Source organism: Salmo salar, chromosome 16 (assembly GCF_965601325.2).
Source record: "Salmo salar chromosome 16, fSalSal1, whole genome shotgun sequence".
NCBI lineage: Eukaryota > Metazoa > Chordata > Actinopteri > Salmoniformes > Salmonidae > Salmo > Salmo salar.
Window position 1 is genome coordinate 23851155 of NC_138306.1, and position 22412 is coordinate 23873566.

Genomic DNA, 22412 nt, shown 5'->3' on the forward strand with positions numbered 1-22412 from the left:
CACAGGAATGGATTGAGAAACACTGTACAAAGGGCCTGTCACTGGCTGGCTGGGGTGTGCCAGGTCTGACAAAAACCTTTAGAACCTTCCCTTATTTTTTATCCGTTAAGCTACAGCCACACTCAGATGCGTGAACATGGATGAAATCAGATGATTTTCACTCAGTGGCCAGTGTATTAGGTATACCATTCTGTTCAGAAAATGGATTTCTCCTACAGGCAGTGAGTCACGTGGCCGTGGCTTGTTATATAAAGCAGTTAGACAGGCATCCGGTTACTGTTTGATTGAATGTTAGAACAAGTGACCTAAGTGACTTTGAGCGTGGTATGATCATCGGTGCCAGATCCAGTATCTCAAAACACCCGTCCTCCTGGGCTTTTTACGCACGACAGTGTCTATCTAGGGTTCACCGAGAATGTTACGACAAACAAAAAAACATCCAGTCAGCCCTTTGGGCGAAAACAGCTCGTTGATGAGAGGTCAAAGGAGAATGTCAAGAATGGTGCAAGCTAACAGGCGGGCTACAAACAGACATAACAGCACAGCACAACAGTGGTGTGCAGAACGGCATCTCAGAATGCACAAGTCATCGATCCTTGTCACGGATTGGTTATTGCGGAGATGACCACAATGGGTTTCACTCATATCAGCTAAAAACAAGAAGAAGTGGCGCCAGTGGGCACGCCATCACCAACACTGGACAATTGAGTGGAGAAACATTGCCTGGTCCGTATCTCAACAGTGTTTCTGACCAAACCCAATAGAGCATCTCTGGGATGAGATGGAACGGGCTGTTTACAACATAAATGTACCGCCTCCAATCTGCAGCAACTGCATCAGCATGGACCAACATCCATGTGGAATGTTTCTGACACCTTGTAGAATCCATGCTCCGAAGAATTCAGGATGTTCTGGAGAAAAGGGGGGGGGGGGGGGGGTCCGACCGGGTACAATAAGGGTGTACCTAATAAACTGGCCACAGTGTACATCATTGTCCGTCAAAAGTACAACTCAAGTCAACTATTTTCAGATAAGTGTCTGTCAAAAGACTGCGTTTTTTTGTCAGAGAATCATCATCCGCTGTCATTCATCCGGCACCTATTGAAAAAGCATCGTCTCCATCCGAAATTCTCGGGACACAAAATCCCATTGTGTCAGCAGCCTTACACCTATCAGATCAGGTTCCCTGAGATCTGTAGACACTGAAGGGGATTTGGGATATTCCCGGTCATGGCTTTGTCTGTAGGGCCCATGGTATGGGTTGAGAGTTCCACTTAAAATGTATATACTCATATGGCAGTAGCACTATGGAAGATTCTGTAAAGAAATGTGTGGTGTGCCTGGTATTATGTCCCGAGTGACAGACATGCATTATGTAAATCAAATGTAACTACATTATTTGGATGATCGGTGGTTGTCAGTGTGTGCGATCGGAGTTGGGGTCAATTCAGTTTAACTAAGAGATCGATTCAATCTTTATTCAGCACAATTTAAATGTAATTAGCGATTGAGCCGACCTATGCAGTGTTTACTGTGAATACTGTTTTCTAACATTGCCTTTAAATTTCAATCACGCTATAGCGCGAACCTCCGCGACGCCATACAGATTGAATGAGCACAATGAAGAGACCATTGTAATATTAGGAACCTTTTATTGAAAGGTTCTGGTCAGAGTATAAATCACACTACCAAGTCTTAATCTCAGGAGATAAAAGGCATTTACAACAGAGTTTCTCACATACATCTGAAATAAAAACAGACTGAAAATGATATAAATAAGTTCTATGGAAAATAAAACTCAGCTTACAAAAAATATATGCATTTATGTATACATTTTCTCACATCGGTACTAGTACATCTATACTGTACAGATTCGGTACGTATTATTTACAGCCCTGTGTTGAATCATACATACAAGACTGGTCCAAAAATAGCCCCTAGCTCTGAGCCCTTCAGTGTTGGCAAACCTGAAGTGCCTGGATAGGTAGAAGCAATATAGTAGAAGCTCCCCATAGCATACAGGAAGGCTAGTTCTACATTCCAAATAGAGCCCTATCCCCTACTAACCACTTCAGTATAGTCTAGTGTAGACTTCAAGGGTTTGGGGGTAGGAGTCTATTTGTAATGGAGCCTAGATGGGGAAACGTACACCTAACCAATCCCTTCAGATCTGCAAACTTTAAAAGGGGGAAAGGCTAGAAGACAAAGGAGCCAAGGAGCTGTTTTGGGACTGAGCCATAGGGTACCTAGAATAGGTGCTTGAAGAACATAGTGTAGCTAAGTAGTGCACAGGCACTAAACGCACGGGTCACAACGCTTTTCATAGAAAGAACCTACGTAGATTCACTAACAAACGTGAAGTGAGCTACTTAGCGTACATTCCTTCTTCAGCCCTGTTCAGATGCTATGAAATGCATCCTTCCTCAGAGTGAACTATGTAGTGTAACACCTGTGTTTGTGTCACCCATTCATAGAGGCTAACTACCTAAGCGCCTATTGACTATAGTATCTTCTGGCCAGGGGAGTTCTAAGAGCCCCGACGCTCGTTCTGAACGTTAAAATGCGTCGCTTGCGGTATGGTTTTGGAAACGTAATCTTTTCATATTAGCAACAAAATAATTCTTTTAAAAAGGCTAAATTACTACACAGCTAAATAACATGAGGGTTCCCACCCAGCCATACTTCCATGTTACTGCAATTATTTATGGAAAACAAATGGAACATAGAGATGTACCTGTGTTAATTAGTTATGAGTCTGAACACCTGTGTGTAAATGGGAGACAGACTGAAAAATACTGTCGGCTGTAACTGTTAAAACCGCTTAAAACAGTCTACAGTAAGTGTATATTTTGCATTTGTGAAGGTCTTTTGATATGAAAGTAGAGGGATTTATGTTTCTACAACCGTACCGTAGTTGAGAATGGATTCACGTTTAGCTGGAGTATTTGTCTGTTTTGGCTGTCAGAGCCAGTTCGCCTTTAAACAGAACATGTAAGGTCCTTGGACTATAAGGAGGAAGCTTTAGGCTCCTTTAGTCCATTGTTGGACTAGGTTTTACCCTCCAACTGTATTAGACCAGTAATTACTTCAAGGAAAGGAGGAAGGAAGAAAGGATGCATTTCAAAGTTCCAAACAGGGCCTTACAGTAAGTTGTAGCCTGATCCCAGATCTGTATATGCCTTAGTACATATACAGAGGAGCTGAATTGGCTATGGCATGACAATTATAGTATTGCTGAAGCAGCAACAGATCTTGGAGAAGGCTAAGTAAGTTGTACAATAGAGAGAACTACACATTCATAATAAAAAGTCTTTATGCTGTGGATGTGTGGTGTGTGGTTTCAGGGGGTGTTTTAGGGAGTGCTGCGGCCGTGTGTCCTGGAGAGGAACTGCAGGTTTGGTGTGTGTCGTGTCCTTTACTTTTGGTCCTTTAGAGGGCGCTAGTGTCCGGCTCTCAGACTTGGAGCGAGCACCTCGACAGTCACTGTGGTGAGACCTGTCTGCCAGGGAGAGGGGCGGGGCTTGGAGTGCGTCCATAGGCTTAAAGAGGTCAAAGGTTACGAGTGTCCGTGGGGGTTTGTGGTACGAGGGGGGGCAGCTAGGGGCAGGTTTCTTCCTCTCGTCCTTATGGTTGACCTCTCGATCTCTCTTTCCTTCCTTCACTTGAGAGGGTGTGGGTCTAGGAGAGAGAACCTTCCCATCCTCCTCTCTCCCTGGATTGGGGTGTGTGGATGGGTTACCCTCTTTCCCCTCTCTATACCCGTTTCTGTCCTTCTTTCCATGAGAGGGTTTGTGTCTGTGTGTGCTGCTCTCTCTGCCCTCCTCTCTCTCTAACCGTGTGTGAGACTGTGTCTGTGCACCATTACCACCTCTGTCCCTGTCTCGTTCCTTCTTGATTTGAGGCTGTGTCTTTGAGGCAGTGTCTGTCTCCCTCACTCCCTTCTCCTCCCTCTGGGTGTGTTGGGATGGATGTGTGTGTTTCCTCTCTTCATCCTCCTTTTTCCTAATGGGTGGAGACATCTCTGTTTGTGTGGTGATTTCCATAACACTCTCATCTTTCCCCTTCTCTTTCTCCTTCCCTCTATCCTTCTCCTTATCTTTCCCTCTCTCCCTTTCTCTGTCCTTATCTTTCAACTTCTCCTTCTTCTCTTTCCCCCTCTCCTCCTTCTCTTTCCCCCGTTCCTTCTTCTCCTTTTCCCTCTCCACTCTCTCCTTCTCCCTCTCCACTCTCTCCTTCTCCCTCTCTTTTCCGTCTTTCTCCAAATCTTTCCCCTTCCCTTTGTCCCTCTCTTTCTTGACTTGTGGAGGTGTTTGTGTGGCTGTGCTACCATCTATTACCCTCTCTCTTTCATTCTGGACTTGTGGAAGTGTCTTCTGATGTCTTTCTTCCTCCTCTCTCTCTATGCCAGCCTGCTGTGATGCCTTCGAGAGTTCACTATCTTTTCCATCTCCCTCCATCAGCACTTGTGGTGGCATCTGCGTGGGTGTAGTGCCATCTCTTGCTCTTTTTCTCGCCCTCTCTTCCATCTTGTGATGGTCGTCATCCTCCTTTCTTTTCTTGACTTCCAGTAGTGTCTCTGTGACTGCGTTTCCTTTCCCTCTCTCCGCCTTGACTAAAGGGAATGCCAGTGTAGATGTACAGCCTCCTCTCTCTCCTCCCTCCTCCCGCGTGTCTTCTTCCTCCTTGCAGACTGATGGCGGCTCCTGTACGGGCGTCCTTCCCCCTGCCTCCTCAGTTTTGACCTGCGTCTGTGGCTGTGTAGGAGTGTCCTCTTTCCCTCCCTCCTCCTCCTCACTTTCCTCCGTTTCTTCCGCTTCCTCTATGACTTGACTTGTTGCCTGTGTAGAAGTACAGCTCTCCTCCCTCTCCTCCTCTTCCTCCCTCTCTTGGTTCAGGTGGTATTGCCTGAGGCGGATGTGCCAGGCCAGGCTGCAGACAGCAGACACAGTCTTGAACTGGTGCACCACTCCCCTGGGGATGAAGTAGATGTCGTCGTGGTAGAGCTGGATACGGGCGTAGCGGATGCCCTCTCTCCTCAGCTGGTTCAGCTTGGCATCATCTATCCACTGCACACACTACAGGGTGGGAGGGAGGGAGAGTGGGTGGGAGGGAGGGAGAGGGTGGGAGGGAGGGAGAGAGAGTGGGGAGGGAGAGAGAGTGGGAGGGAGGGAGGGAGAGTGGGGAGGGAGAGAGAGTGGGGAGGGAGAGAGAGTGGGAGGGAGAGAGAGTGGGAGGGAGGGAGAGTGGGGAGGGAGAGAGAGTGGGGAGGGAGAGAGAGTGGGGAGGGAGAGAGAGTGGGGAGGGAGAGGGAGAGTGGGAGGGAGGGAGAGTGGGGAGAGTGGGGAGGGAGGGGAGTGGGGAGGGAGAGAGAGTGGGAGGGAGAGAGAGTGGGGAGGGAGAGAGTGGGAGGGAGAGAGTGGGAGGGAGAGAGAGTGGGAGGGAGGGAGAGTGGGAGGGAGGGAGAGTGGGAGGGAGAGAGAGTGGGGAGGGAGAGAGAGTGGGGAGGGAGAGAGAGTGGGAGGGAGGGAGAGTGGGAGGGAGAGAGAGTGGGGAGGGAGAGAGAGTGGGAGGGAGGGAGAGTGGGAGGGAGGGAGAGTGGGAGGGAGGGAGAGTGGGAGGGAGAGTGGGAGGGAGGGAGAGTGGGAGGGAGAGAGAGTGGGAGGGAGGGAGAGTGGGAGGGAGGGAGAGAGAGTGGGGAGGGAGAGAGAGTGGGGAGGGAGAGAGAGTGGGAGGGAGGGAGAGTGGGAGGGAGGGAGAGTGGGAGGGAGAGAGAGTGGGGAGGGAGAGAGAGTGGGAGGGAGGGAGAGTGGGAGGGAGGGAGAGTGGGAGGGAGAGAGAGTGGGAGGGAGGGAGGGAGAGTGGGAGGGAGGGAGAGTGGGAGGGAGGGAGGGAGAGTGGGGAGGGAGGGAGAGTGGGGAGGGAGAGAGAGTGGGGAGGGAGAGAGAGTGGGGAGGGAGAGAGAGTGGGAGGGAGGGAGAGTGGGAGGGAGGGAGAGTGGGGAGGGAGCAAAAAAGGAGGAGGGAAAGGGTCAGTAGAGGAGATTATTTTGTTGGTTAAAGCCACCACTGACACACATTCATTGGTTAATAATCTGTTCTAATGATCCATGTAGAATCCATTGATCTCAGAAGTACCTGTGAGAGGGGTGGTTCGTACAGGTCTAGCTGCAGCCTCTGGACCACTTCAGGGAAATCTCCAGCGTGGAAACACACCACGTCTTTGGTAATCCTGGCAGGACCATCACTACAGGGACAGACAAGGGGACAGAGACACTGTCAGCAAGAGGAGCTCAGGTGTGTACAGATATGGAATGGCTATGGAATGGTGTGTACAAGATCAGGGGTACAGAGGCCAGGTGTGTACCCACCCCTCTCCGCAGCGCACAGCCTTGAGCACCCCTACGGCGGCGGTGGTCTGTCTCTCGAAGCCCTGTCCGATGTGGTCGGCGTGGGCTCTGGTCCGGTCCTCAAACAGCATCTCCCTGGGCTCGCTGGCCCGCGGCAGGTACTGCAGGTTCTTGATCTCATTGGTTGACCTGGAACAGGGGGAAATGTAAATTGACCTTAAAAGTAGCAACAAAATGCCATAGGATGTGGCATAAGGATACCAAATCCTAAGATACCTCGGACTACTTCATTGTTGTCAGCTATTAAGTCTAATGTCTTATGTCATGTTGGTGGCTTGCTGCCATGCCTTGGTTCTTGTCCCTACCAAGCCTAGACCTAACGCAATATTTTCACTATGGTGGTCAAACAACCATGCCAAACAAAACAACGCAACACACCTCTTTCTCTTGTAGGGGGACTTGGGCATGTCAGCCACAGGGATCATCTGTTCCCCTGGTCTGACCCACATGATGGGCCCGTCGTCACTCTCTGTGGGGCTCCTCAGGCGCAGGCTGGAGAACGTGCCCCAGGGCAGGGTACGCTGGGACCACACACACAGTTACACATCACCTCATTTACTTTGATATATGTACAGTACCAGTCAAAGGTTTGGAGACACCTACTCATTCAAGGGTTTTTCTTTATTTTTACTATCTCTACGTTGTAGAATAATAGTGAAGACATCAAAACTATGAAATAACACATATGGAATCATGTAGTAACCAAAAAAAAGTGTTAAACCAATTTTATATTTTAGTAGCCACCCTTTTCCTTGATGACAGCTTTGCACACCCTTGGCATTCTCTCAACCAGCTTCATGAGGTAGTCACCAGGAATGCATTTCAATTAACCTTTCTAGGGTATGTGGGACGAAATTGTCCCACCTACTCAACAGCCAGTGGAATCCCATGGCACGATATTCAAATACCTTAGAAATGCTATTACTTCAATTTCTCAAACATATGACTATTTTACACCATTTTAAAGACAAGACTCGCGTTAATCTAACCACACTGTCCGATTTCAAAAAGGCTTTACAACGAAAGCAAAACATTAGATTGTCAGCAGAGTACCCAGCCAGAAATAATCACTCACATTTTTCAAGCTCCCATATAATGTCACAAAAACCAAAACCACAGCTAAATGCAGCACTAACCTTTGATGATCTTCATCAGATGACACTCCTAGGACATTATGTTATACAATACATGCATGTTTTGTTCATATTTATATCAAAAACCAGCTTTTTACATTAGCATGTGACGTTCAGAACTAGCATACCCACCGCAAACTTCCGGTGAATTTACTAAATTACTCACGATAAACGTTCACAAAAAACATAACAATTATTTTAAGAATTATAGATCCAGAACTCCTTTATGCAATCGCGGTGTCCGATTTTAAAATAGCTTTTCGGCAAAAGCACATTTTGCAATATTCTGAGAAGATAGCTCGCCATCACGGGCTAGCTATTTTGACACCCACCAAGTTTGGCACTCACCAAACTCAGATTTACTATAAGAAAAATTGGATTACCTTTGCTGTTCTTCGTCAGAATGCACTCCCAGGACTTCTACTTCATCCACAAATGTTGTTTTGGTTCAAAATAATCCATAGTTATGTTCAAATATCCTCTGTTTTGTTCTTGCGTTCAAGACACTATCCGAACGGTGACGCGCGGACGCGTATCGTGACAAGAAATGTCAAAATATTCCATTACCGTACTTCGAAGCACGTCAAACGCTGTTTAAAATCAATTTTTATGCGATTTTTCTCGTAAAAAAGCGATAATATTCCAACCGGGAAACGTCCTTTCCGTTCAAAGACTCAAAATCTAAAATGGACTCTTCACGTGCACCCGTCTCATTGTTCTCAGATCGACCACTTACCAAATGCGCTACTTTTTCAGCCATGGGCTGCAAAGTCATCATTCAACGTTCTGGCGCCTTCTGGGAGCCTATGGGAGCCTCAGAAAGTGTCACGTTACAGCAGAGATCCTTTGTTTTCAATAAAGAGAGTGTAGAAGGCCAAGAAATGGTCAGAGAGGGCACTTCCTGTACAGAATCTTCTCAGGTTTTTGCCTGCCATATGAGTTCTCTTATACTCACAGACACCATTCAAACAGTTTTAGAAACTTTAGGGTGTTTTCTATCCAAATCAAACAATTATATGCATATTCTAGTTTCTGGGCAGTAGTAATAACCAGATTAAATTGGGTACGTTTTTTATCCGGACGTGAAAATACAGCCCCCTACCCTAGAGAGGTTAACAGGTGTGACTGTTAAAAAACGTTAATGTCTGGAATTTCTCATTCTTAAAGCGTTCGAGCCAATCAGTTGTGTTGTGACAAGGTAGGTGTGTTATACAGTAGGTGTCCATATTATAACAAGGACAGCTCAAATAAGAAAAGATAAAGGACAGTCCATCATTACTTTAAGACACGAAGGTCAGTCAACACGGAAAATGTCAAGAACTTGGAACAATTCTTCAAGTGCAGTCGCAAAAACCATCAAGTGCTATGATGAAACTGGCTCTCATGAGGACCGCCACAGGAAAGGAAGACGCAGAGTTACCTTGCCGCAGAGGATATGTTCATTAGAGTTACCAGCCTAAGAAATTGCAGCCCAAATAAATGCTTCAGAGTTCAAGTAACAGACACATCTCAACATCAACTCTTCAGAGGAGACTGCGTGAATCATGGTCAAATTGCTGCAAAGAAACCACTACTAAAGAACACCAATAAGAAGAGACTTTCTTTGGGCCAAGAAACACGAGCAATGGACATTAGACCGGTGGAAACCAGTCCTTTGGTCTGATGAGTCCAAATTTGAGATTTTTGGTTCCAACTGTCATGTCTTTGTGAGAGACAGAGTAGGTGAATGGATGATCTCCACATGTGTGGTTCCCACTGTGAAGCATGGAGGAGGTGTGATGGTGCTTGCTGGTGACACTCAGCGATTGATTTAGAATTCAAGGCAGCATGGCTACCACAGCATTCTGCAGCGATACGCCATCCCATCTGGTTTGCGCTTAGTGGGACTGTCATTTGTTTTTCAACAAGACAATGACCCCAAACACACCTCCAGGCTGTGTAAGGGCTATTTGACCAAGAAGGAGAGTGATGGTGTGCTGCATCAGATGACCTGGCCTCCACAATCACCCGACCTCAACCCAATTGAGATGGTTTGGAATTAGTTGGATCACAGAGTGAAGGAAAAGCAGCCAACAAGTGCACAGCACATGTGGGAACTCCTTCAAAACTGTTGGAAAAGCATTCCAGGTGAAGCTAGTTGAGAGAATGCCAAGAGTGTGCAAAGCTGTCATCAAGGCAAAGGGTGGCTACTTTGAAGAACCTCAAATAGAAAATATATTTTGATTTATTTAACACTTTTTTGGTTACTACATGATTCCATTTGTGTTATTTCATAGTTTTGATGTCTTCACTACTTTTCTACAATGTAGAAAATAGTACAAATAAAAACCCTTGAATGAGTAGGTGTCCAAACTTTTGACTGGTACTGTTTGTCTAACACACAGCACTCACCACATAATGTGGTGATTTTCACCATCTTAAAAATCACCACAAAAAAAGTGGTCAACAGAAACAAAACAGATCTCTGAAAACTTCTGAATATTTTACATTCAATTATAGCGCTGTCATAGCGGAAAAACTCATCTAGACCAACAAATCCCAATTGTTGGAAATGACACGGGAATACTGATGGGAGACGCCATCCTTTCCGTAGCCTATTTGAAGCTTGCAGGTCACAGGCTATAGCCTAGCTTTAGTCTAAATCAATGTTGATCAAAACAGTTAAATAGGCTAGATTGTAATGTTGCTCAGTAAAATAATAGGCATATAAAATATTAGGTCACAGACAAAAGTGAACTATTCGCTGCTCTCATTCTGGCACACGAGGATCATCACAAAGAATTGAATCTTACTCAAATATTTGATCAACAGAAATAAGGAAACATTCCTGAAAACCTCATGTTCTCCATCTAACTATAGGGTTGTTATTATGAAAATACTAAGCTGTAGATCACAGATCAATTATTTTAGATACAACTGAAAATACACATTAAGTTCACTGCCAGACAAGTCAAAACCATTTCGCTGTTTTTTGCGCAGCAAAAAAGCTGCATTAAAAAAAATATATATTTCGGATCCATTGGTAGGATACAGGCCGACCCAATTTGGATCTGATTCTCTCTCAGGTCTGACATGTTTTGGGTCGTATCGGGTCCACCTCAGATCCGAATCGGACATAGATTATTTATTTTTTATTACCGGATCCTGTCGGGGTGGAATTTAACGGATCCAAAAAGACCTATACTCTACACCCACCTCAAGGAAGGGCGATTCCTCCAGCATGTTTATGAACTCGGGAAAGTAGTCTCCCACCTCCTCGTCCACGGCCCCCACCAGGCTGACCTGCCGCATGGCCCCTGCACGGTACGTCCCCTGGGAGTAAGTACGCTTCACCTGGGGACAGAGACACGGGGAGACAGGTTAGAATGGGAGATGTGAATGGACAGATAAGTGCTCTGGAAGTAGGAGTCAAGAGAGACACTAGCATCAGATACACAGCTGCTGAAATAGTAAATAAGGCTAGAAAGACATCTACCAACAGACAGAAGATTAACATTCAACAAACTCCGCTTTTCAAATGTTCTTTTACCATGCAAGTTTCGGGTCAGTAAAAATAACTGTAATTTTGACCACACAGTTTAACCTAAATACAAGCACTCGGCTGATTCATCATCTTCTTCCCATCATGCGGAAATGGACTGTCAACACCATAACACATTATATCGCAAGACAAGCTGACCATCTATCCATCTAGAATCCATTAATGTCATCAACATCTAGCTGTAGCAGGTGTCTCCATCACGGCCCAATACACACAGCTACTAATGGAACAGAAGCTCACTAATAACCCTTCAACACCCTGCAGTGTTTGTTCACATGATGGAATCAAGTCGAGTAGGAAGTGACTGCCTTTCATCTTCAGCATCGCTGAATGTTCAACCACGTGACGTCTCAGAGAGAGCAGTAGACCTTTCAAACTATCTGCAGGGAGGAAGGAAATAGGGTTGCTAGGATACAGGAGTAAGAGTCCCTGGTCGGGGGGGAAATATAAATGCAGATTCTGAACGGAAACAAACACTCGGAGAAGAATCAAGGAGTCACACTAGCAGGACCTAGTGCAGAGTTAAGAAGTCACGAATAGCCTAGCTTTCACAAACAGAGGAAGAGAATGAGCTGATCGGGTCATCCTTGAGGTGTTCCATCTCCAATCATGTATTTAATATCCATCTAGTGAGGACCCCTGACAACAGTGAGTCGAGGAAATTTCTGGTTGTGACAAACACTCATATCGCCGTCTACAACCAAGAGGTAACCAGAAATTGCACTTGTCAACCAATTTGAGACGCCAGCGCAATCAAGAAGTTACCAAGAATTGGCCAATGAGAACAGAGCTATGGAAGTGTCCGGAACTAGAAGGAGGAGTGTCTCTCCTCTGTCTCTAACAAACATTTCATCCAACAGTAAAGTTAAAACTTTCACGGCTTATATTATCTTTTTCTGAAATCAGAAGTTGTCTGCTGTTTTCAATTGGAACATCCATCACTAGCAGGTACGATCATCACATTAGTACAGTTGGCTAACAACTTAGCTAGCAACAGTACTTACAGTAACAGTAGCTAGCTGCATGTTTTGACAGGTTGTCAAAATAGTTTGTCTCTTCATGTCAGCCCCAATATTTCCATACTAGGCTGAAATCCTAGTGTGATTTCATAGTAGGCCTAAGCTTTGTTGCCCAGCTAGTTAAAGTCAGATAGCTTGAAATTACTTAAATGAATAATGTGGCTAGCTAGATGTTGACATTGAATAAACATGCACTTGCTTATGCTTATATGCATGTGTGTGTTATAATGTGCTGAGAGAGTTGAGATGTTAGGTAAAGGTTAGACACTGTTCATTTAAAATGTTCCATCTATACAACCAATTTGCTCACTGTGATGACATTTTACATCTTATACTCATCAATAAACTCCCCCCCTTATTTCCATAGCAAGTTGTCAGATGGGAGCCTTGTCCTGAAAGACACCAGCTTCTACAGATGCACGACTGAGAAGATCCTATATCTGGCTGCATCACCGCCTGTAAAGGCAGCTGCACCGTCCCCCGAGAGATCACCAAGGACTTCAGCCACGGCCTGTTCTCTTCGCTTCTGTCTGGCAGACGGTACCGGAGCATCTACCACCAGGCCATGAGACTTAAAAAGCCTGGCTGTCCACCTGCACAACCTGCTGTTCACCTGCACCTTAAGAGACCGTTTCCACTGACTCTGTGTGACAGTATTGCTTCCGACAAAGCATTGCTACCTACCGCTCCACTAAAGTCACAGCCCTTGCCCACGCCCCACATCACTGCTGATATTATGTATATGTACTGCTCACTTCATCTACTTGTTGACATAGCACATTTCACACTACATACCATTACTGCTAGGTTTTACTACTACTTTTATACCACTTGCCTTATTGGGTTCTTTGTTTTTGACATTTCACTGCACTGTTGAGAGGTAGTCCAACAATGGACTAAAGGAGCCTAAAGCTTCCTCCTTATAGTCCAAGGACCTTACATGTTCTGTTTAAAGGCGAACTGGCTCTGACAGCCAAAACAGACAAATACTCCAGCTAAACGTGAATCCATTCTCAACTACGGTACGGTTGTAGAAACATAAATCCCTCTACTTTCAAATCACATCAAAATACACACACTGTTTTGACCGGTTTTAACACAGTTGTCGCTGACAGTATTTTTCAGTGACAACATGTTTGTGGCATCCGTCTTCTGTTCTCTCACACACACACACACACACACACACACACACACACACACACACACACACACACACACACACACACACACACACACAGTTAAAAGACGTAGATAGCTAATTAGCACAGGTAGTCGACTCTGCCTTCCGTCTGTTTTCCGTAAACACGTGCTCTAATATGGAGATATGGCCGTGTAGTAACTCTAGCCCCCGTACAGAAGACGCCTTGGTCCAATGACTTACGTGTAATGTAATGGAATTGAGAGTCATGAATTATCAAGCGCTATGTTGACAGGTAGCTTGCAAGTAAGCGTTTAATTTCACTGTTTACACTGAGGTATTCTGTGTATATTACGAACAACTTGGATTTGACTTAATTTAATTATATTTTTTGACAGTAAGGATGTTTGCCATTTCAGGAGACACAGTTCTAAAAGAGTGACGCAAAAACAAAAAGCTGCCAATTACTTTCAAGGAGTACCTGGAGGTCCCACCCCACCATCCAGTCCACACCTCTACCTGCATCAGTCCTCTGCTCCTTACAGGCTACTCCACCAGCGTGGCCTCTGTCCGTGCCCTCTAAACCCGTGCCTGGCTGGGACTCTGCAGCCCCCTGTCCTCTGCTCCTTACAGGCTACTCCACCAGCTTGGCCTCTGTCCGTGCCCTCTAAACCCGTGCCTGGCTGGGACTCTGCAGCCCCCTGTCCTCTGCTCCTTACAGGCTACTCCACCAGCGTGGCCTCTGTCCATGCCCTCTAAACCCGTGCCTGGCTGGGACTCTGCAGCCCCCTGTCCTCTGCTCCTTACAGGCTACTCCACCAGCTTGGCCTCTGTCCGTGCCCTCTAAACCCGTGCCTGGCTGGGACTCTGCAGCCCCCTGTCCTCTGCTCCTGTACAGGCTACTCCACCAGCTTGGCCTCTGTCCGTGCCCTCTAAACCCGTGCCTGGCTGGGACTCTGCAGCCCCCTGTCCTCTGCTCCTTACAGGCTACTCCACCAGCTTGGCCTCTGTCCGTGCCCTCTAAACCCGTGCCTGGCTGGGACTCTGCAGCCCCCTGTCCTCTGCTCCTTACAGGCTACTCCACCAGCGTGGCCTCTGTCCGTGCCCTCTAAACCCGTGCCTGGCTGGGACTCTGCAGCCCCCTGTCCTCTGCTCCTGTACAGGCTACTCCACCAGCTTGGCCTCTGTCCGTGCCCTCTAAACCCGTGCCTGGCTGGGACTCTGCAGCCCCCTGTCCTCTGCTCCTTACAGGCTACTCCACCAGCTTGGCCTCTGTCCGTGCCCTCTAAACCCGTGCCTGGCTGGGACTCTGCAGCCCCCTGTCCTCTGCTCCTGTACAGGCTACTCCACCAGCTTGGCCTCTGTCCGTGCCCTCTAAACCCGTGCCTGGCTGGGACTCTGCAGCCCCCTGTCCTCTGCTCCTTACAGGCTACTCCACCAGCTTGGCCTCTGTCCGTGCCCTCTAAACCCGTGCCTGGCTGGGACTCTGCAGCCCCCTGTCCTCTGCTCCTTACAGGCTACTCCACCAGCTTGGCCTCTGTCCGTGCCCTCTAAACCCGTGCCTGGCTGGGACTCTGCAGCCCCCTGTCCTCTGCTCCTTACAGGCTGGGCATTCTGATGGAGCCAGCAACCAGTCTCTCTCCATTTTCAATTCATTATAGAAATATAATTATTTGTGTTCAATTGTTTGTCCCTCTGTAGTGTTTATTTAACTATATTACTATTTTTCAAGCTTATACAGCGCAATTTTTCATTGAGGCGCAAACGGATATGGTCAAAAACAAACAGAGCAGTTATGCCCTCAGTGAGGCAATCAAACATTACAAACAGTATCAGTACAGAGACAAAGTGGAGTCGCAATTTAACGGCTCAGACACGAGACGTATGTGGCAAGGACAATCATGGATTACAAAGGGAAACCAGCCACGCCGCGGACACCGACATCTTGGTCCCGGACAAGCTCAGGCTGCCCAGCCCGGCGGAGATACAATCTTCGGCAAAATCATTCACAAGGAGATTCCTGCAAAAATCTTATTTGAAGACACCTTCTTCAGGTGCTTTGAGGATAACACAGTGCCACCGACACGGGCCGCTCCAGAGGACTGTGGGCTCTCGTTCTCCGTGGCCGATGTAAGACATTTCAGTGCTTTAACCCTCGCAAGGCTGCTGGCCCAGACGGCATCCCTAGCCACGTCCTCAATGCATGCGCAGACAAGCTGGCTGGATTGTTTACAGACTAAAATGTGATGTAAATGTACATACACTACCGGTCAAAAGTTTAGACACACCTACCAATTCAACGGTTTTTCTTTATTTTTACTATTTTCTACATTGTAGAATAATAGTGAAGACATCAAAACTATGAAATAACACATATGGCATGATGTAAGAACCAAACAAAGTGTTAAATCTAAATATATTTTATATTTGAAATTCTTCAAATAGCCACCCTTTGCCTTGACAGCTTTGCACACTCGTGGCATTCTCTCAACCAGCTTCACCTGGAATGCTTTTCCAACAGTCTTGAAGGAGTTCCCACATATGCTGAGCACTTATTGGCTGCTTTTCCTAAACTCTGCAGTGCGACTCATCCCAAACCATCTCAATTTGGTTGAGGTCGGGTAATTGTGGAGGCCAGGTCATCTGATGCAGCACTCCATCACTCTCCTTCTTGGTCAAATAGCCCTTACACAGCCTGGAGGTGTGTTGGGTCATTGTCCTGTCGAAAAACAAATGACAGTCCCACTAAGCCCAAACCAGATGGGATAGCGTATCGCTGCATAATGCTGTGGTAGCAATGCTGGTTAAGTGTGCCTTGAATTCTAAATAAATAACAGACAGTGTCACCAGCAAAGCACCCCCACACCATAACACCTCCTCCATGCTTTACAGTGGGAAGTACACATGCAGAGATCATCCGTTCACCCATAACGGTTCCACAAATTAACTTTTAACAAGGCACACCTGTTAATTGAAATGCATTCCAGGTGACTACCTCGAAGCTGGTTGAGAGAATGCCAAGAGTGTGCAAAGCTGTCATCAAGGCAAAGGGTGGCTATTTGAAGAATCTTAAATATAAAATATATTTGGATTTGTTTAACACTTTTTTGGTTACTACACGATTCCATGTGTTATTTCATAGTTTTGATGTCTTCACTATTATTCTACAATGTAGAAAATAGTACAAATAAAGAAACTCTTGAATGAGTATGTGTTCTAAAACTTTTGACCGGTAGTGCATTCAATCGCTCCCTATTCCAGTATGTTGTCCCCACTTGCTTCAAGATATCCACCATTGCTTTCTTAGGTACAGGAACAAAGGTAACTGAACTAAATGACTATCGCCCCATAGTACTCACTTCTGTCACCATGAAGTTCTTTGAGAGGCTAGTTAAGGATCATATCACCTCCACCCTACCTGACACCCTAGACCCACTTCAATTTCCATACCGCCCCAATATATCCACAGACGATGCAATCACCATCGCACTGCCCTATCCCATCTGGACAAGAGGAATACCTATGTATGTAAGAATGCTGTTCATTGACTACAGCTCAGCCTTCAACATCATAGTACCCTCCAAGCTCATCATTAAACTTGGGGCCCTGGGTCTGAACCCCACCCTGTGCAACTGGGTCCTGGACTTCCTGATGGGCCGCCCCCAGGTGGGGAAGGTAGGCAACAACACATCCACTACGCTGATCCTCAACACAGGGGCCCCACAAGGGAGTGTGCTCAGCCCCCTCCTGTACTCCCTGTTCACTCATGACCGTGTGGCCACACATGCCTCTAACTCAATCATCAAATTTGCAGATGACAGTAGTATGCCTGATTACCAACAATGAGACAGCCTACAGGGAGGAGGTGAGGGCCCTGGCGGAGTGGTGCCAGGAAAATAACCTCTCCCTCAACGTCAACAAAACAAAGCAGTTGATCATGGACTTCAGGAGACAGCAGGGGAGCACGCCCCATCCACAGGGCTGCAGTGGAGAGGGTGAAAAGCTTAAAGTTCCTTGGCATACCCATTGACAACCTGAAATGGTCCATCCACACAGACAGTGTGGTGAAGAAGACGCAACAGCGCCTCTTCAACCTCAGGAGGCTGAAGAAATTTGGCTCGGCCCCTAAGACTCTCACAAACTTTTATAGATGCACCCTTGAGAGCATCCTATCAGGCTGTATCACCGCCCGGTACGGCAACTGCACCGCACCATAACTGCAGGGCTCTCCAGAGGGTGGTGCGGTCTGTCCAACGCATCACAGGGGGCACACTGCCTGCCCTCCAGGACACCTACAGCCCCCGATATCACAGGAAGGCCAAAAAGATCATCAAGATCATCAACCACCCGAGCCATTGCCTGTTCACCCCGCTATCATCCAGAAGGCGAGATCAGCACATGTGCATCAAAGCTGTGACCGAGACTGAAAAACAGCTTCTATCTCAAGGCCGTCAGACTGTTAAATAGCCATCACTAGCCGGCTACCACCCGTTTACTCAACCTTAAACCCTAGAGGCTGCTGCCCCATGTACATAGACATGGAATCACTGGTCACTTTAATAATGTTTACATGCCGTTTTACTCATTTCCTATGTATATACTGTAGTCTAGTCAATGCAATTCTATTCAACTATTACAGTGTGTATACATACATACATACATACATACATACATACATACATACATACATACATACATACATGCATACATACACTAAATATTCTATCCACATAATGTTTATACATCCCATTACAGACAGACAGACACACTTATACTCCGGCCTCAGACATTGCTTGTCCTAATATTTATATATTTTTTAATTCCATTATGTTACTTTTAGATGTGTGTATTGCTGTGTATTGTTAGATACTACAGCACTGTTGGAGCTAGGAACACAAGCATATAGCTACACCTGCAATAACATCTGCTAAATATGTGTACGTGACCAATACAATGTGATTTGATGTATTAGTCAGTGTTCTCCCCTTCCTCTTAATTCACTCTGTGCACAAAAGCCCTTAGCTGAATGCTCCGCCTGCATTTTGATCAATTCATGTTAGTCTTTCAACGCTCCATTTTATAACCCATTTAATTCTCCTGCATGTGTAATATGTGCACTGATTTCAAACAATTAAAGTATATTTGTCACTCATGTCTTCCTCTAATTCTGTGTTTTTAATGACTTCCTTGATTTACAATCAAAACAACTTAGCTAACATTGTGTTTGCGATGTGAACATGATCTTAAATGTATAGATTAAGCCCTTTATCTTAATTGGGATAAACAAGATGTAACTCCTGTGGATTTTAGGCCTAACATCGGCCCGGTGTCGTCCGGGTTAGGGGAAGGTTTGGCCATCATTGTCAAATAAGAATTTGTTATTAACTGACTTGCCTAGTTAAATAAAAGGTTAAATAAAAAAATAAAAACACATTTACCCTTCAACAAGTTTGAATCCTGACGGGTTTTCATATTAAGAAGAGACAGATTTACAGGGTAAGAGGAGCGAGGATTGTCGGAAGAAGCCCAATGCTTTCCTACTGTAAGGAAAAGAAAGCATAAAAAACTAATTCTAGGGTAAATACAGCAGCCGGGTCGGCGTCATTGAGTATGTTCACTTCTGGTAGAAAATGCCCCCCGAGTTCGCTACAATTATTCATTCTTGGTTGCGCAACCTCGACTTATGAGCAACATCCTTGGTGCAGTGGGAAATCAACGAGGTGGGATTGATATGTTCTGTCATTTTAAGCTGGTTCGAACCCTCATCCAGGCAATAATCTAACAACATCTGGAGCGTCAAAGATTCACCAAGGACTTTGGAGCAAAGATAACAAAGCCTAAAAGTAAACAAAATGGGTATGGCCCAGATGGAGAGGCTCGTCCTGTGAAGACGCCGGGCTACAAAAACAACATGCACTTCAAAGTCACACATACACAACATCAGCACCAGTGTGTGGAAGTGACTGGTACTGATGTGGTGGTTCTTTGGGATGCATACAAAGCACAACAGTATTATACCAGCATTATAAAGCATTCTCTCTCATCCATCCACTGACCTGAGTGTGGAAGTTGGTCATGGTGGTGGTCTCTATATCCTTCTTCCCCAGCACCTCCATCTTGACGGGTGCGTTGGGGAACTTGTAGGAGAAGTAGTCCAGGAAGTCTGGTAGGTAGGAGGCCGCTCCATGGATGATGCCCATGACGTAATGGGCTGCGTCAGCTTGGTCCTCGCTGAATGACAGGGTGACAAACTCCTGGGCGAAGCGCTGCATCTCAGCCGGGGAGAGACAGGCCAGCTGCTGGGTGTAGGCGTGGGCCACCAAGGCCCCGCCGTTGGCCTGCTGTTCCACGTGGATCAGACTGCCAAACTCCAGCACCGCCATGCCGAGGGACGGGGCACTGTGGAGGGGGGAGCCATAGCCCAACCTCTCCCTGACCATGGACGCTGTGGAGGTGGACACAGAAGTACTAGTGGTGATGCTGGAAGAATCCTGATGGGGACTTGGGAAGGTTTGGAAGAAACTGTTATTGGTGCTGTTGTTACTTCTGTCTGGTGTGTTGAGCAGGTCCGGCAGGTCCACAGACACACCAGAACACACCGTCTGGCTGGAGCGGTGGTACATCTTGGGTCGGCTGCGTCTTTCCCTCTCGCCGTCTTTGTGCTTCTTTTTCTTCTTCTTCTTTAGCTTTTTCAAGAGGAGCTCGTCCTCAGAGTTGAATTTGGGCTTTTCTGTTGAGTCTGCATGGAAGAGAAGACGTGTAAGCCAACAGGTGTAAATAAGATGTGCATACATCTTGAAGGCACTAGTCCTGGTTAATGACCTAGCTACTTCACAGCTTTTGACTAAATGTATTATCAGAGGGAAACTAAAACAGTGTGAACACCTCTGCCATGGGAATGACAAACATGGCATCAATCTCCAAGTAATCCCCATGAAGAAGAGCTTCTCTCACCCATACCTTTCAGGGGCATTTTCACCTCGCCATTCTCCCTCGCAACATCATTCACAACCATCCCTGGGTGGTTCTTCTTCTCCCTGTCCCCCTCTTTATCAGTATCCTTCTCCCTTTTCTTCTCTCTTTCCTCATCTTTGCCAGTTTGATCTTAAAAATGGAAATGTAATACAGATTATGTAGTAACAAATATATTGATAGTGATCAATCAACACGTCATTCAAGTTCAACTTCTCAAGTGTAGGCCTATCAGTCAGTAGTAATATAAACAGCTGGGCCTAGTGGCATTATGTTGGCCTACTGTACAGTGGCACTGTAACTAATGTTATCAGCTGGCCTTGGTAATTTAAAACCTAGTTTCCATGACTTTTAACATGAAATCCATTATTCGGAAGACTGACCTCGTAACATCTTTACATCACCATTCTCCGTCTTTGTATGGCAACTCGGAGGGCTCACTTTCTCCAGGAGTGAGCTCTGCATTTTAGTGCTCTTCTCTTTTTCCTTGTGACGTTTCTCCTTCGGTTTCTTCACTTTCGAAGGAGACGCGAGAAAGTTGCTGATCTTGAAGATCTTTCGTGCGGGAGCTGGCGAGGTGGAGTTGCTCGGCTTGGCCGGGCCGAAACTCCATTTCGCTGGGCTTCCATAACTCTGCTTCCCGTTGTGTTTTTCCCCTGCGCACACTACGTCCCCGTTCAATTTCTTTTGCTTCAAGCTCTTCTCCTCAATTCTGACTTTCTTGGGCGGTGGGGGGAAGACATCGTTGGAAGACTGTGGTCGACTCTCAGGCGGTATTTTGGGTACCAAGGGTTTGGGGGGATTTATTTTGCCATTAGCTGCGAAATGCATGGATCCTACGGACTCAGCCATCTTGAAAGTTTCAATTATTTTACGCTCATACGTAACTGCTGCGTGAGAGACAGGGAGGGGCGGGCCCCTGTGTAGCACGTCAGAAGACAAGAGGGCGGAGGGGGAAGAACAGTAAACACTTTGCAAAAGGGAAAGTCTAGCTGTCATTAATACAATGTTGTACTATGCACCCTGTACCTCAGCTACACTGTTACAATGTTGACATTGCCACTGTACTGTAACATCGCTCACTATGATATATAATTGACATAGTGACATAAATCCCCGTCCATTGGACGATAGAGAATATTCTTTAAATATATGAATATCTTTCCTGTAAAGAGTTATTAATCCACATTGTTTTTCCTTGGGTACTCGGTGCACTCCGACCTTTTAGTGGCAATTTGAGTGGCGCAGCATCACTACAGACCCTGGTTCAATCCCAGGCTGTATTTTTTTTATTTAGTCAGTTAAGAACAAATTCTTATTTACAATGACAGCCTACACCAGCCAAACCCAGACGACGCTGGGCCAATTGTGCGCCACTCTATGTGACTCCTAATCACGGCCGGTTGTTATACAGCCCGGATTCGAACCAGGGTGTCTGTAGTGCCTTAGACCACTGTGCCACTCAGGAGGTCTGTATCACAACCGTCCATCATTGGGAGTCCAATAGGGCGGCGCACAATTGGCCCATCATTGTCAGGGTTAGGGGAGGGTTTGACCGGGGTAAAATAGAATTTGTTCTTAAATATAAAGGTAAAAAAAATACATAATCACGGCTATGCTGCAATATTAAAATATACCACACGGTGGCAGCAGAGGAACGACTCACTTAACAATGACATCCATGTCTTGCTGTTGAGAGAAAGAGAGAAGGGGGGAATTGACGAGAGAGGGGGAGAGGACTACTCCTAGCACTTCACTTCATGTAGATCCTACAGAATTGGATAGGCATAATCAATGTGGTTTCCTAGCCACTGTGCTTCTACCTCTTCTACCTTGCTCTTTGGGGTTTTAGGTGGGTTATCTGTAAAGCACTTTGTGACAACTGCTGATGTAAAAAGTACTTTATAAAATACATTTGATTGATTAATAGGCTGATCGATTTTTTTCTCTCCATATTGCTGAAATCTACCCAATCTTTTCTGAACTTCACAAGTGCAGTACCCACTGGGCAAAAACTGTAATTTCAAGCAAAAAAAATCTATGTGATGACGTTGAATCAACGTGGAAACTGACTGTATTTGAAAAAGTAATCAATGTAAGATTATTAATTTTTTTAACCCAACTTTTAACCTACATCCAATGACATGGTGGCATTATTTAGTTGTTTTCACACTGAATTCACGTTAGTTGACAACTCAAGCAA

The 22412-nt window shown here is 46.0% G+C and overlaps 1 protein-coding gene across 2 annotated transcripts; it reads right to left on the reverse strand.

Annotated features, from left to right (window-relative positions):
* Window positions 1-1632: 1632 nt before the first annotated feature.
* On the reverse strand, window positions 1633-21085 carry LOC106573371 (lysine-specific demethylase RSBN1L). 2 transcript variants are annotated; one of them, XM_014148372.3, is made up of 8 exons: window positions 20593-21085; window positions 20198-20341; window positions 19294-19976; window positions 10735-10872; window positions 6785-6927; window positions 6368-6535; window positions 6135-6243; window positions 1633-5075 (listed from the first exon to the last, which is right to left on the reverse strand). In XM_014148372.3, exons 1-8 carry the CDS (start codon window positions 21059-21061, stop codon window positions 3297-3299), a joined length of 3633 nt encoding a protein of 1210 aa, XP_014003847.3. In that variant the 5' UTR covers window positions 21062-21085; the 3' UTR covers window positions 1633-3296. The 2 variants fall into 2 exon arrangements, with proteins under 2 accessions (XP_014003847.3, XP_014003848.3); XM_014148373.3 differs by lacking the exon at window positions 20198-20341.
* Window positions 21086-22412: the final 1327 nt, after the last annotated feature.

What these genes read in the sequence shown, in the direction of transcription:
- LOC106573371 (XM_014148372.3), bottom strand. Translation starts at nt 21,061, where the DNA reads ATGGCTGAGTCCGTAGGATCCATGCATTTCGCAGCTAATGGCAAAATA. An exon ending in AGGAATCGCCCTTCCTTGAG is followed by an intron (nt 6,928 to 10,734) that starts GTGGGTGTAGAG and finishes GTGTGGTCCCAG; the next exon opens with CGTACCCTGCCCTGGGGCAC. An exon ending in TCCCCCTACAAGAGAAAGAG is followed by an intron (nt 6,536 to 6,784) that starts GTGTGTTGCGTT and finishes CCCCTGTTCCAG; the next exon opens with GTCAACCAATGAGATCAAGA.